Source organism: Mesoplodon densirostris, chromosome 1 (assembly GCF_025265405.1).
Source record: "Mesoplodon densirostris isolate mMesDen1 chromosome 1, mMesDen1 primary haplotype, whole genome shotgun sequence".
Classification (NCBI taxonomy): Eukaryota; Metazoa; Chordata; class Mammalia; order Artiodactyla; family Ziphiidae; genus Mesoplodon; species Mesoplodon densirostris.
The window spans coordinates 206,917,667-206,934,168 of record NC_082661.1 but is presented as its reverse complement, the minus strand read 5'-3'; the positions used below and the strand labels follow the sequence as shown (position 1 = coordinate 206,934,168).

At 33.7% G+C, this 16,502-nt stretch overlaps 2 protein-coding genes across 4 annotated transcripts in view; one reads left to right on the top strand and one right to left on the bottom strand.

The window, feature by feature from the left end:
• Positions 1–16,502, top strand: part of FSTL5 (follistatin like 5) — a 547,068-nt gene that overhangs the window by 236,550 nt on the left and 294,016 nt on the right. The gene's annotated exons all lie outside the window — the stretch shown is intronic.
• On the bottom strand, positions 14,560–15,309 carry LOC132486501 (AP-3 complex subunit sigma-1-like). The gene is given in 2 exon segments (XM_060093781.1): positions 14,560–14,894; positions 14,896–15,309. Coding segments are annotated over 2 exon segments (582 nt in total). The 5' UTR covers positions 15,271–15,309; the 3' UTR covers positions 14,560–14,687.

Here is a 16,502-nt window from a genome sequence, read left to right as displayed (position 1 = left end):
TCTTCATACACTCTTAGTAAATGGCCTTGATTTATCATTCAGAGTGAACATCATTGTCATTAATTTTATGCCTATAAACCAACTGATTAACCTATATCAAGACTCCTTGCTTCTGATTACCTCCTATTATAATAGAAAATAGTCCTCTAACTGAAGTATAATCTTTCTACCTATATGCCAGCTCATCCCTTCCTGGAACCCCTACTTAAATTTATTCTACTCTTCTTCCAATTAAAAATCAAACATATTAATGTGTCTATCATGCGTCTATCTATCTATCTAGTCTGTGGAATATAAAATATTTATGAGACCACCCTTAAACACTCCTCTCTCTTGACTACTAAACTTTTTTAAAAAAATCCCTTTTATAGCCACTCCCAACTGTTTTTACCACCTCTAATGTACTCAGGGGTCAACCAGCTTCAATTTGATTTTATTCCCACTATTCCAAGGCATTTTTAAGGTCATCACTGATGTGATTCTTGCTATGTCTGTCAGCCATTTTTAGTCTTTTCCTCATAATATCTGCCTTTCACTGTCGGACACTTTTCTTTTCAAGCCGTCCTTACTCGGACTGATACATTCAACGTTTTCCTCCATCTACTCATGGCCCTTTTTAGAGTCCTTGATGGACTAACATGGCCTATGGTGGTACAGCAGTGGGAGAGATGGACACAAACACAAACATACCCACAGAAACATTTTACATGACTTAAAGCTGAGTGTTTATCCAAGTGCTACCATTACTTATTGTCTAACTTGTGTAATACTAACTTCTCTTTGGCTTAGTTTCTCATCTATAAAATTTAGTTTAATAATTACACCTACCTTATAGGATTAAATTTTAGGATTAAATGAGTTAATATGTGTAAAGTGCTAAAATAGTGTTGTGCACGTAGCAAACTTATAAACTATAAAGGTTAGGAATGACCTCTGGAACCTTCCTTTGACCACCTCAGTGTCAATGGATCTTAGATTTCTATATTTAGACAATTTTTAAATTAACTACGTTTTCTCTTCCAGTCTCTTCTGGTATTTACCCAAGTAAACAATGAACCATTTTCTCTATTAAGAACCTGGTTTGAGTTTTGCAATTTACATTAAGCACACCTCTTCATGATCCTCCAGCCATCTGTGCCACTCAACAAATCTTTATTATCTATTAATTTTTATTTAAAAAATAATAAAAATCCACCCATATTTTTAAGAATTATCTCACAAATACCAAAAGTATGATAGCTGTTTTTCACTTTGAAGAAAAAGGATAATTGTGCAGAAAATATCTGGTCATAAGAGGAACTGCTCACTATATATTTTGGCACTTTTTTTTGGATAAACTTCAATGAGTAACTGGAATTTGAAAATAAAATACAATTGAAATAATTCAATTGTAAAAAATTGGATATGTAAAATAACCCCCCAAATTCTGTGGTAGGAAGAAACTATCCCTCACCCCCAAAGACATCCACATCCGATCCATGGACTCTGTTAATAAGTTATATTAAACAGCAAAATGAATACTGCCAATATAGTTATAATTAGGGTCCAAAAAGTAGAGAGAGTACCCTGTGTTATCTGGATGGGGTTAACTAGTCATAAGGGCTTTTAATCCAGAGGTCAGAGAGAAGCAGCAGAAGGGAACTCAGAGATATATGAAGCATCAGAAGGACTTGAAATGCCATTTCTGCATGCTGAGAACAGAGAGACCTTTGGAGCTAAAAGTGACAGCAAGGAAACTTCAGTCCTACAATTTCAAGGACTGAATTTGGCCAACAGCCTGCATGAGCTTGGAAGTAGATTTATCCATAGAGCCTTTAGATAGGACTGCAACCCAGCTGACACCTTGATTTAAGCCTTGAGAAACTCATAGCAGAGGACCCAGCTGAACTATACTAGACTCGGACATCTGACCTAGAGAAACTGTGGAATGGTAAATTGAGTTGTTTTATACTGGCTAAATTAGTAATAATTTGTTAGGGCAGCAATTGGAAATTATTAAAATATTATTAGTATAATTTTTGTATAAATTATTGATCACTAGCTTTGCATGGAGAAGAGCATCTGTTCATGCAAACTTAGTTGTTATATTTAAAAGTGATCATCACCACCATGAGTGTTTTTGAATATTTTGAAACTTGAAACTTTGAAATTTGACCATTATGAAGAGTCAGTGACAGAATATTTGATCATCAGTGTTTCACAGGATCATAGATATTAAAAGACAATACACATATTGTCTTTTGTATATTATATATCACCTCTCTTCAAAAAGTTACAACCTATTAAGTTCCAATGTTTTATTTTTATGAATTCTTTTTATATGGATTTCAAGCATGACTCTGAAGCTTGTTATGCTAGATGATTAATTTTACCCAGTTAATCAATCACAAAGTCAGTGATAAACACTGAGCACTCCCAGGCACAGAAATAGAATAAAGGTTTAAGTGATTTTTGGAATACCTTATGCAGAGCTCATGCAGCATTCTCTTCAGTACAGCTGCAAATTTATTCACTTTTGGATTTGTAAACCAACAAGTATAAAATATACTAGATACTAGGATATCAAAGCTCAATGTATGTGTCTTATACCTTAATTCTCTCTGTGGATTCTTAGTATAAAGAATAAGATAAAATAACCTTTCACAGATAGTGAATTATTAAGTTTCAAAAACTATTTTAAAGCTATTGCCACAAAATATATACAACTCAGCTATCTTTAAGAATGGATTCAGGAGGCATCCTTCTGCCATCCTTCAGTAATGCCATGAAAATCATTAGAGATGGTATAGAATGAGTTTTTTTAGTCTTCCCATCCACATATGAATGGAGTTCCTCTTTTTAATAACAGCATTTGTGTTATTTGTCATCTGTACTTTACCAGCCGCAAGACATGAATTAAAGACACTTTTTGAAACATAGCACCTGCCAGCCTTTAAATATTTTTTAATATACAGCAGAGCATCCTAGGTATTGACCTAATAATAAAGATAATTAATACCATGATTTAGAAGGATGGAACATATAGGCTTAGGAAAACTGCTCACACAGTAAAGTTTATTACCTTTTTACCTAACTAGATGGATGGGCCTCAGAGTAGAGCAAAGTGAGAGCTCCACATCATTTCCCCTGACAGCACTGCCTCACTCATTATTTGCCAAAATCCTCTGGTTTAGAAAATTATAAATGGCTTCACTGTGTTAGATTTAGAAAATATTATCAGTACACACACACACACGCAGACACACACACACACAGAGTACTTTTATACTACCTGGTTTTAGCAATTCTTAGACTAATGTGACTACAATCAATATCCTATGACTAATTTTTGGAGCCAGTTAAACATCTTCCATTTTGTGACCAAAACAGCCCTATTTTATTCATGTAACAAACAGAAACAAATGTGGTTGCATTTTAAGCACATGTGAAGGGAGAATCCAAAGACTCCATTATTTTCCTAATCAAGAAAACCCTGAAGATTGACCCAAAGAGTCTCCTTTATATCTAAAGAATAGCACACTATCTAAATATTTTTTAAAGTGTACACACGAGGCATTTGGATGACTGCATGATTTTATTCCTGTCATAGATGGAGTACCACCACAAAGTAAGATTCTACCCTTGAATATTGTGCACACAAGGAGAAAGATCTTCAAAAATGCCATATCCTTCAGTTTATTTGCTGGAATAAGGAAGACATGAGCAAGAGAGGCACAACAGGAATCTCTTTTTAATCTGTCCTTTAGACATTTCAATCAAAGCTCATCACGTGTTCAAGAAACTTGATGGAATGCCACTATGTAGAGGCATTTTTCTCAAAAGGCTTTTTTATTGTTATTATACATACCATATCAGCTAGGTAAGATACTTATAAATATTTATATAACACAGTCATAAAGTGATATACTCAACTACAGCTTCACAAGAATGTATCAGTCATATTGAAAATTTTGATTACACTATGTTTGAAACTAAAGACTGTCCTGGATAAGAGATTTGAAATCTGAGCCCTAGAAAGTCTGGAAGGAGGGAAGGATTTTGCTTTCCCATCAGGAACATAGAGGGATAAAAGAGAAGGATCTCTTGGTATTGCAGAAATGATTTCTTTCTCATATTTCTTTGAGGAGATCTCCTCTAAAGAAAATTCCAGACCCCAGAAAACATAAAAATGAGAGAAAGATTGTCAGACCCCATTTATTTCTCCACAAAGTAAATGTGCTTTGAGTGAATACATGAAGCCAAATGGCACCCCTACTATTTGCCAGCGATGCTGCAGACTAGCCATGAAAATATTAAGAAGAAGGAATAATACAGTTCATAGAGGAATTATATAATTTATGCATCAGTCTTGTCCTCCCAGAAACACTTTCCCTCCTACAAAAAAAAAAAAATGCATGGATAACAAAAATCTAAAAACTAAGATATTTACAAAAAAATTTTCTTTTAAACTGGGACTGCAAAAATGCTGCTTTTTAAATTTTTCATCTCCATAATATTACAAGTGTATCATTTTTCCTCACCTAATACCAATCCCTGCAGTTGCTTAATGAAACTTATCCACTGTCATTTATCATTATTTTCTAATGTTTTTTCAGTATTTCCAAACTCCTATCAAGAGAAACTAAACAATGTATTCACATAAACTTTGATAAACTTATCAACTACTTAAATATATACCACAATATATTTCACAATAGTCACTGATTTATTTTGCGGGGGATTGTTTGGGATCTCATGAAAATTAAATAAAATAGTTGTTTATATTAAAGATATTCATTCTACCTGAAGAATAGCCCTTTACAGTCATGCTTACACAGTTTATTGCTCACCTTTTTAAAGACTAGTATTTTTCATGGCATTTTCTGATTTAAATTATGACTGAAACTTAATAGAAATGAACTTCTTTAAATTTCCGTTTACTATTTCAGTCACTTAAAAGTGCTAATTTATCAAAGTTTTAGCCCAACAAAATCTACATTAAAAGTTAACATTACTTGAGAGGTAAAGAAATGAGGGCAATTCTGTCCCAATTGAGGAAAAAAAAAAAAGATCTTTGTATATTCATTTTGTATATTCATTTCCATCTGCCAGCTTGAGAAACATTTTCTTTTATAAGATTGTTTTACAATTTAAATTTAGTCTACATTAAGCCTCTGAAATGTCCTTTGACATAAATATTGAAAGGTAAAAATTGGCCAGGCAATGTAGGAAAGACACTGATGGTGGGTGTTGATCTAGTGCCTACATTATAAAAGAGGAGATAAAAGTCGCTATGGAAATGTTCCTTTCAGCCTCTTCTTTAAGAGGTTCATCTCTCCAGTTGGACTGGTTTTGTGTATTATTTACTATATTTAACCCATTTGATGAAATTAACCATTAGAGAGAGGCAAGATTTATAACATAAATTTTCTTGTGAACCATTTATTTAAAAATAAGTAAATGGTTAATGGTCAACATTTTTCAGCTCCTCAGAGATTACATCTAAAAATTAAAGCTCAGAAACAAACAGTCGGAATGAAAATGGGAATGGGATTTTTATTTCAGTGATAAAATAAAACGTATAATTAGCTCTTTAAGATGAGACATCACTATTTCAATAATCAGTTAGCCAAGTCTAATCTTAGCCTGCCTCTAGCATTCTGTACTACATCTGTATGATATGGAAATCTAAATTTGAACAGATGTCCTGAATATTATGTCAATATTTGCATTACTATTATGGCTATGAATCAATATTACTTTGTAAACATCCTTATTTCAAGTGTCTTGAATCATGGCACAGTGGTTAAATACGCAGATTCTGGAGATTAACTGCCTGATTTTATAACCCAGCTCCAATAATCACTGACTGTATCTTTTTTGGAGACTTAACTCCCTATTGCCATAGTTTACCTGCCCATGAAATAGACATAAAAGTTATCTCCTAATAGAGTTGCAGGGATTAACTGTGTTAATACTCAGCTTTGGATCCTATAATACAGTGAATATTCAATTACATTAGTTGTTGTCATTCATGTATACATTAGGTCTTGCTTCTACATTTCCATTTTGGAATCAGGCAAGCCATACATTCTACTAAAGTATAGACTATGTGAACAGATGTCAAGTGGAGAATAAGGATAGACAGTAAAGCAATTTGAGTCAAATATCTCTTTGCTTCCACTATCAAAAGACTTCAGGCAAAAAATCTTTTATATTTTTTCATGTATTTTACGTTTGGAAACATCAGAACATTTTAAAATAATATCCTCAAACTAAATTAATATCACTAATATCTAACCCCAAACATTTGTAAGTAGAGTATAAATATCGTTATTTGATTTCTAATACCTCACTCATCACTATGAGGGATGGGTTCTGTTTACATTAAAAGGAGAATCTAATGGAGGGTGGGTTTAGTTATGTGCCATAAACTATGGTGAGCTCTTCACATATAACTTAATCTTTTCAAAATGTGTGAATTAGGTTTTGATATCACTGTATTAAATAAGAACACTAAGGCCCAGAAAGATCCAGTGATTCACTAACGCATTCACGAGTATTTATACATTGGAGTTAGGTTCTTAACCTGGGCGCCTTGGCTTTTGGTAATATGGTCTCAATATCTAAGCTAATTTAGCGTTCATCTTTTGAACTTCCATTAGATTTTCCTATAATGCCTTCATAGCCCATCATAATTTCTCTTTTCTCTCTGATCTGTCTAAATTCCACCCCCCTTCCCAACTCTACAATTTCCACTTTTCTTTCCACTTCACACAGTTTAGAAGTTCAAATACTTACATTTTTTTATTAACTCAGATTATTAAAACAAACACCCGTCCATTTGACATGCCAGGCCATGCTAAAAATGAGACTCTGCTCATCTCTAAACTACTTAAACTTTGTGTGTTTTTTATGTTTCTGAATGGGCCCCATCACTGAATCATATTGTTGTGCATAAAACAACACAGCACTTGAACACAACAAGTTGCCAAACTTGAGTGTTCATCTGAATCACCTGAAGTGCTTGTTAAATAAAGCACAAATGATTCGGTCATACACCTAGAGTTTCTGATTCATTAAGTACTGCTTGGGGCTGAGAATTTGCAATTGAGCTATAATGTGAGACCACTGGTGCAGACTAACACAGTACATTTTAAAAATGCCTTCAATTGCTGTATTCCCATGAATGCTAAGTACTTTTTAAATTATTATGACCATTGTGTTTTTTATTTTTAACCCTTGACAAAATTCTAACTAGTAAAATATCTCTATTAGTTTTTGGGTTGATAAAGTTTTGATTTTAAGACTATTTTTCTTTTCCATTTTTTAGATATGTTTCCATATTTCATAGACTAGACAAATTATTTGTGAAACAGGAGGCTGTAGTCAAGTTTGTTAGTTATAATTATCTAAGGTTGATCACTATCACTGGGAAGACTATAAAGTGGCAGACTCTTAGCCAAACTACCTGAAATTCAAATTTCAGCTCTACCATTTCTTAAATCTGTCACTCTGATGAAATTAGATAGCTTCCATGTGCCATGGTTTCCTGATCTAAAAGAGGAAAATAGGGCTTCCCTGGTGGCGCAGTGGTTGAGAGTCCACCTGCCACTGCGGGGGACACGGGTTCGTGCCCTGGTCCAGGAAGATCCCACATGCCGCGGAGTGGCTGGGCCCATGAGTCATGGCCACTGAGCCTAAGCATCCGGAGCCTGTGCTCCGCAGCGGGAGAGGCCACAGCAGTGAGAGGCCCATGTACCACAAAAAAAATAATAAATAAATAAAAATAAATAAATAATAAAAATAAAAGAGGAAAATAATACTAGCATCTATCCCATTATGTAGTTTTATTATCATATAGATTTATATATATGCATATATACATATATATGACATTTAAAAATATACACAGTGAGGGATATACGAGTTTGAGCTTTTATTTGATGATGAGATTATGCTTTGCATAATGTAAAATCTTTTGCTTGGAGGGTTTATTGACTGATAATATATATAATGGGCATAACCATCAAGAGTCAAAATGAAATTCAAATCTCAGCTTAATATGTTTTGCACTGCTTTTATATTTTTAATTTAACTATAATATTCCTGGAAGCTTATAACTGAAATATTTCCAATAGAAAAACCTTCAAAAATACCATATTAGTAAAGCAACAAATAGGCTTTGCTACTTATGAGAAAAGTAATTTCCTGTTCTTGAGAGTGCTACATTCATTAAAAAATGTATTTGAAATTATTTGATAAACACAGTACATATAAAACAGCATACAGAGTCCACCTTTTGATTTAAAGTCCAATTTTTCTAATAGTGTTCCATGTACTTTATAATTGAAATATAATCATCAGAATGGATCAATTGTTTGGCTGAATATTTACTTCAGTTCCTAATTTTGGAGAAGACTTGTCATGTTCCTACTAGAATAGCTAATAGTGCCAGTGTGGTAGAAAGTAGCATTTTACCTGATTAAAACCAAATTAACATAAACAAACTGTTCTAGGAAAATTAAGTGCTGTGCTGAATATCATTAAGCAGTTCCCAGAATGTTATAGTGATTAATTTGTAATAATTTAATATGTGTATGGACATTTAAACAATTTGAGTAAAATATAATGCTTACTATGCAGCTTCAGTATGCTTTTTGTACCATGACCCTGCTAAATAGACAGTATGAAATCTTTGCTAAAAGAAGTAGAGCAGCCAATGAAAAGTCAGCTCTCAGAAATTTCAAAGTATCCAAAGTAACTACACTAGAAATGAAGAGTTAGCATCTTGTCTGAAGGACTGTGTCACATGTTTCTGTTTGGACTTAATTTAGAAAGAAATGGTGAGCCATTTAAAGGTTTAAAGCAGAAAAGACATCTGAAAATATTAATTTGTAGGTTGCTTTAACAGTAATTAGATTGAAGTTGGCAAGATTGAAAGCAAAGAAAGTTAAAAGTTAGGCAGTTAGGAAAGGAATGCAAGATTCAGATGAATGACAAAGGAGTCCTGAGTTAATTTACCTACTGCTAGTAGGGATAGAGAAGTACAAAAGACATTAAGAAGCCAGGATGGAAGAAAGCCAACTGAGATTAAGCATTTATCTCCTTACCTCCTTAAGACTCTTATAAAGTGAGTGTGAAAGCATAATGCCATAAAAGATTTGGGCCATTAATGAAAAGAATTTGAAATTTCTCAGACACAGAAAAGGATAAAAAATATTTCTACAGTAAACAGATCAGGAGTGAGACAAGGGCGCCCACTCTCACCACTATTATTCAACATAGATTTGGAGGTTATAGCCATGGCAATCAGAGAAGAAAAATAAATTAACAGAATCCAAATCAGAAAAGAAGAAATAAAACTGTCACTGTTTGCAGATGACATGATACTATACCTAGAGAATCCTAAACATGCTACCAGAAAACTACTAGAGCTAATCAATGAATCTGGTAAAGTAACAGGATACAATACTAATGCACAGAAATCTCTCATATTCCTACACACGAATGATGAAAAATCTGAAAGAGAAAATAAGGAAACACTCCCATTTACCATTGCAACAAAAAGAATAAAATACCTAGGAATAAAATACCTAGGAATAAACCTACCTAAGGAGACAAAAGACCTGTATGCAGAAAACTATAAGACACTGATGAAAGAAATCAAAGCCGATACAAACCTAGGAACAGATATACCATGTTCTTGGTTTGGAAGAATCAACATTGTGAAAATGACTATACTACCCAAAGCAATCCACAGATTCAATGAAATCCCTATCAAACTACCAATGGAATTTTTCACAGAACTAGAGCAAAAAATTTCACACCTCATATTCTTCTATCTACTTTGCAGCAGTTATGAAATGGAGCAGGACACTGTGGTCCTTGAACCCCACGTCCTCAGCCTGCCTTTTGTCTGTAGAAATCTTTTAGCCAAAGAATAAGTTTAATAAGAGAAGTGAGAAAAAGCAGAACAAAGGAAAACAGTCAAATGAGACCAAATAATAATAACAGTTCAGTCGTTAAGCAAAGTCAAGGACTTTTAATTCCTCCTCAAGGGCTATGATAATATTCTGAGCCATATCCTGTGAGCTGTGTTGTAGATACTGAAACCCCCGCCAGGTAAATGAATTTAACTACATGATGACCAGGCTGTAGCCATGACATAAGCTGCCACAGTTCCAAGAACTGACCTCAAAGAAATGGTAACAAACCGACCCTGGAACTAAAAACTAACTGTACTTAAAACCATCAAGCTGACAAGATGACACTGGTCAGACTACTGCATGACCAATTTCAAGATGACCATCAGAGCTGACTGTGCTGTTTCTGCATGTAGCCCCCTCCCTCCATCTATAAAATTTCTCACCCACCGGTTGTCTGTGGAGGTGAGTTGGCCTTTGGACAGGAGTCCTCCCCACTGCATTGCTTGCCTCCAAAATAAAGCACACTTTCCTTTTCACCAACCTTGCCTTTTTAATTGCTTTTGAGCAGTGAGCAGCCATACCCCTACTTTCAATTACAGTTAGCTGATATTTTTCCCTTTTCAAGGAATGGGCCTTAGCATATAAAGATGTGTGATAAATCTATCTTCATTCCTTCTTCCACCAAACTAGACAACGTTTTTGTGGTCTCTTTTTAAGTCAGCAGTGTCTTAATATTCCTTAAAAACGCACACAGTCATGTTTTGACCAGGAACAACTTTACTTCACATTTACACATGCCGTCCCTTAACAATCAGACTTCAGCTTCCATGCATTCACCAATGACACAAAGCCAATTAATCACACTGTTCCTTTCTTCTTAGACTACAGAGCTTCTTAACTGAATATGTTTTCTTTTCCCTCACTGAGGCTTCTACCAGCATCTCACAATTACCTCAAATTCATCTCATTTAAAAGCTAATTCCCCCAGCTCTTGAGGGTGTAGCTACTTCCTGCAGTTGTCTCTGAGTTACTTCAAGATTGTTTTGTTTTTTATTTTTCACCTAATTCTTTAACAACAGGGAAACCAGCTCCCTATATTGTCTCCTGTTTGAAATATCTAGCTTGGTTTTGCTTTTTGACTGGACTCTGTCTGACATAACAGGTCAATCGATTCTTTGAACTCCTTCCAGTTTATGGGCTAAAAATTACACAGTGATCCAGTGTTATAAATTATTTTTAAATTGATAATTAGCTGACAATTTGATTAGGTTCTGCTTCAGTTCTCCATTTTTTTTTCTTTTTGAAAGCCAATAATTTAGAGGGCTGGGGAAAACACTCAACTTACCAAAGTACCTGTTATTCAGTCTCTAGGACTATGCATTTTCTCAATTTCTGGGAGACTTTCAAAGTATATTTTATCAAGACTGATTAAATGGCTATTAATTATAGTTGTTACTAGTGGTACCTTATTTATTATACATGTTCAAAAACATTGGGAACTATTATTAATTTCAATACACCTTTGCCACTACCATATTTTGGATAAAATGCCTTTATCATATCATGTACTCTCAATATAATTTTCACCTTAATGAACAAAATTAAGCTATAAATTTATGGAAAATGTTTGCCATTGACTTAACTAGGAAGTCATCAACTGCCCATGAATCAAATCTGACCTATTTTCTGTCAAAAATATGACTTTTTCAGTTTTTGTTGGTGAAAAATTTGTTTTCAATTTTTTTTCTATTATTAATATCAGGAAATGTTTGTTTTCTCTAATATGTGGAATATTTACTATGTTTTATTGAAAATATCTCCAAAGAACTATAATGAAAGAATAAAATTGTTCTATTTTTTTAAAAAGATTAATTTATCATTTCCCCTATATTTATTTACTCACTGTCCCATAAGCCCAATTTCTACAGAAGACACACACAGTTTATACTTAATGTAGAATCTTTCCAGTATTAATTACCCCATGTCCTCCTATTCACATCCCTTATATCATTTGTTCTCTGCCTTTGCTATCTCTTATAAATCTTTGGTCAAGGTCATGATGAGCCATTGTTAAACATGATGCATACCCATAAGAAAGTGTAGGACTAAATAAATATTTGTTACTTATTGTGTGTGACTATGTGTAAATTAAAATAAAATGTCAAATAGTATCATATTTCTATGATATATGTACACTGAGGAATTGAACAGATAACATTTATAGTCTCCCAGAAAACAAAACAATAGATGTTGCATGTAGGCAGTATATGACCACATGTTCTTAATATATAGTATTTTATGTTATTGCAATTTCAGACAAAAATAGGGATCCACTTTGGAAATATTCCATAGAATCATTATATAGTACAAAATGGCAGTCCAGTTGAAGAAGTCTTCTGTCGATGACTGAACTGTTTAACTGCAGCTACCAGGACTCTTGAGAGCATTGGGTGATGCTTTTATACAGAGAGACACAAATTGGTAGAATCATTTGTGTTTAATTGGTTGGTTTGGGGTCAATGAGGAGGCAGTTAGTGCTAGCATCCATGCTATGACCAACTGAAATGTGAAATATCAAAGGATTCTCATTGAACAGTGTCTCCTGAAGGTCAGCTGTTCTTAAAAGAAGTAATGACAATACATAGTGACTACCCCAGGGACATGGTTTTTTACAGGTTACATTTATTCAAATAAATTATTTGTACATGATCATTGTATCAAGATAAAAAAATCCAATAAAGTGATATTGCCCCCCACACATACAATATATACAAAAGATCTCTTCCCAAATCCAAGCTATAAATTGTTACATATATTATCCCACTTCAACGCTGAGCCTGTATGAAAGTATTTATCATAAAACGAAAGAACAACAATACTATAAATGTTACTGTTGTGATGTTTAGTGTATAACGGTATTTGAATATTTACTGTTGCTTAGAATTAGATGTACTTTAGAAAGAATATTTCTTTATGTTAAATTTAATAGGATAAAGACATAGCTGGGGGTTGATGCCCATTCATGACTATTTTCTCTTTTGTTTGCTTGATGGAAAATAATGAATAAGCTATATAGAAAAAATACAAAGTAGAAACCATAGAAGAAATCCTGGTTTTTACTATCATTTTTGTATTTTTCTGTAATAAATAAGACAAAGAGTAACAGATATTCTGAGACAAGACATGTATGAACTCTTGACTGAATAAGATATTCAGTGATCAGAAAAAGACATATGCTTATGCTCATAACTTGGAAACTTAACACCAAACTATAAACTTCAGGAAGAAAGTAACTCAACCTCAACCTTCTACTGTATATAAATTTAGCATTAAACCTGATGCATATAGAAGAGTACTATATTCCTGTAAGAGTATATTTCTGGGTTTGCTCCACACCAAGGCACTATGCTTAATGGCTGCTTGATCTACATTCCCCATCTAGAATTATTACAGTGTTCTCTATCATTGTGGTTTATCAAGTTTGCCTGTTAATATCTCCATCTGATTCATATTTTTGAAGTTATGTTGTTTAGACAGGCTTGGAGAGTCATTTCTGTCAATATTATGCAGCATTCCTAATGATTGTTGGGGAAATTAAAAATCCTACCAACAAAAAGACCTCTGTCTCTCTCAGTGTAGCAGAGAAAAGACACATGATTTATTATTGAATATGTATATTCATATACATGAATATATATATGCAGGCAGTCCTCAGAAAACTGTAAATTCTTAACAGAATTTCACACAAATTTGTAGAGTAACATAAAAGAAAGAATAATTAAAGCTTCTCTATCTTCCCAAGAGACAAATAGATGCAACTTGTGAGTCCTGTGTACCTCATGAGAAATGTCTGAGTTAACTAGTATGATGCGCTTACAATTATTGGGTCAGAATTTTCTTAATCTTTCATGTAAAGTCAAATGTCAAGCCTGTTATTGGGCTTATTATGTTTCAAGGAGATGGTATAGTAATTGTCCTTACTTCACAGGATCATTTTAAAGATTAAATGAGCTGTCTGTAAAATACTTAGAACAGTGCCAACACACAATAATTGCTGTGTATATATTGGATTAAAATCATTATATGCCTATGGCTTCACAGATATGAATAGCATACCTTCTGTAAGATCAATGCAAACAATACAATTTTCATTGAAAACCACATATTGGGTACTATGATAAAATTATTGGACAAGATTATTTAGTGTTCAGAAGTAGTAAGAGTCCTGCTCTTAATGGAGTTACATGAGTCTTAGTTTTTTTTGTTGTTCTTTTTTTTTCTTTTTTGCTTTAGAAGTCCAGTTACCTTGGAGTTTATTTAAACTAAGAGAAAAAGTCATAATGTTTTCATGCAATACATACTTTGTTCTTTAAATAACAATTCTGACAAATAACAGAAAGAATTAAGGAATGCTGTATTTGTGATCCATACAAAACACCAACATTTTGCGTTATACATAATTTAAAGAAATGTCCCAAACACTTTTCAAAATACTGTAGTAGCCAATACATAGAGGCATGCCTTAGGTGGTCATAGGAATGCAGTTTAGAAAATAAAGAAATAAATCACGATGTAACTAATCAATTTCTCCAAAATCACTGAGCAAGAAAAGCAACAATGAACTTCCATACTGATTTTACATAACTTCTATACAGCACCTTGACTTAAATCCAAGAGCAAAAGTTAAGACTCTCCTCCTCTATTTTTGGTAAACAACTGCGTGGTAAACTTAGATGACTTTTCCCCCGGATTTTACCTGGGAGTGGCCTTTAAATTTTTTTATTTACAAGAGGGCAGGTTTGGCACTTTTATACTGATGTCACCAATGTTAATATTTCTTGGGATCTCAGGAAGATTCATATTCTTTACAGCTGATACAGCATGGCCTGGAGCTCGCACTAAGCCAGCCTCAGATTTCTCCAGTTTATTTTGTGCATCAATTTGTGTAACAATCTCATTCATGTTGGTCTCCAATACCATTCTTCCTCATCACCATTTCTGCAAGAATATTGTGAACCTTGTCTACATGGAAAATTAAATCCAGTTCACAGACGTTTTCAAAACACTTGTCTAATGTTTCCACAAATACTTGAATTAGATCTAAAATGTCAAGTTCACTTTCTGAAGAATCCACACAGAAGACAAAATATAATGTTGCATAATGTCTATAAATCAGTTTGTTGTCAGATCCTCCAATTAATAATCCTCCTTCTAGGAAATTACAAACATTTTCATCTCTCTTAGATACCAAATGGAATGTCTCCCTGATGATTTGCTGTTGTGTATCTTCACTGTAGGGCTGGTAGAACTTGGAGAGCCGCGGCTTCCCGTGGTTGTTAAAGATGAGGATTGCCTTGATCATGGCTGAGCCGGGCCGACCCGGTGGGAGCTAGGGGCCAGGGCGAGGACGGGCGGGCGCACAAGCCTCGCCTCGGGATCTCGCTGGCGATCCTTCCCCACCCGCCCCCTCCCGCACACACGCGCGCCAAGTCTTAGTTTTGACTCTACTTGATTTAGGGATAGACACTCTTTTGTAACCTGATTACTTTTTAAATTACTTTCATCAATTTTTTAAAAAAATTCAAGAATATCTTTTATATATCTTTACTCCTTGAAATATTATAAATCCAGATAATATAAATCAAAATTAAAAACCTCTATAAAACACAGACTACCACAATGAGAACTGTAAGAACTGTATAGTATAATTTTTAAGGCAATATGCACTCATACTTTAACAGCAATTTCAAAAATGTGAAAAGATGAAAGGCCTTCATATTGTGTACAAAATATTTGTAGAAAGGTTGCCAGAAAACAAACAATAATTAATTAGGAAAAACTTATTTCATAAACTGTTTGACATCATTGGCTACTTATCACATATTCTATAGGAGGTATGCCTTTTCATATGAAGCATACTATATTTTCTTGGTTTTAACTATAAAGATAATGACTTAAAGACTGTTAATTCACTAAACATTAAAATCACACCCTTGAGTAATTGTGATAATTATATTACAAGTTGAATTTATTTCAGGTAAGATAAATATACATTTTTCACTAAGGTTCCCAAGCATTCTAGATAACCATCATCATTGTATTGTGTTCTGTTTTATTTTGTTGTGTTTTCTGCCAGAATTCTCTGCATCTTTATAATATGTGATTCTGTTTGTGAGGATGATGAGAGAGGGTGGGGATAGTAAGAACTAAGCTGCCTACTTGCTCCAAAGTGTGTCACCTTTGAAGAATATAATTGAAAACAGAGCATGGGATGCCTAATCTCGTCCCTCAAAAGCATTTTAATTCATGTTCTTTCAGGGTAAAGAGAAAAAAGTGACCTGGTTACTAGAACACCTTTATTGAAATTATAATATCACATTTGCCAAGCTAGAAAATCAAACCCCTTTTTAATACTGCTTGTATAGATGTAGGCAGTTGTCAATGACCATGTGGCATATAATTGAAAAAAGTTACATCATAAGGAACAAAGTGTTTGGAGAATTAATATTTAACTCACAATACTTTCCTTTTATTTCCAGTAAGACTAATTCCCAAAATTAATCAGTAAGCAAGTCAATTGAATTAACTGTGTTT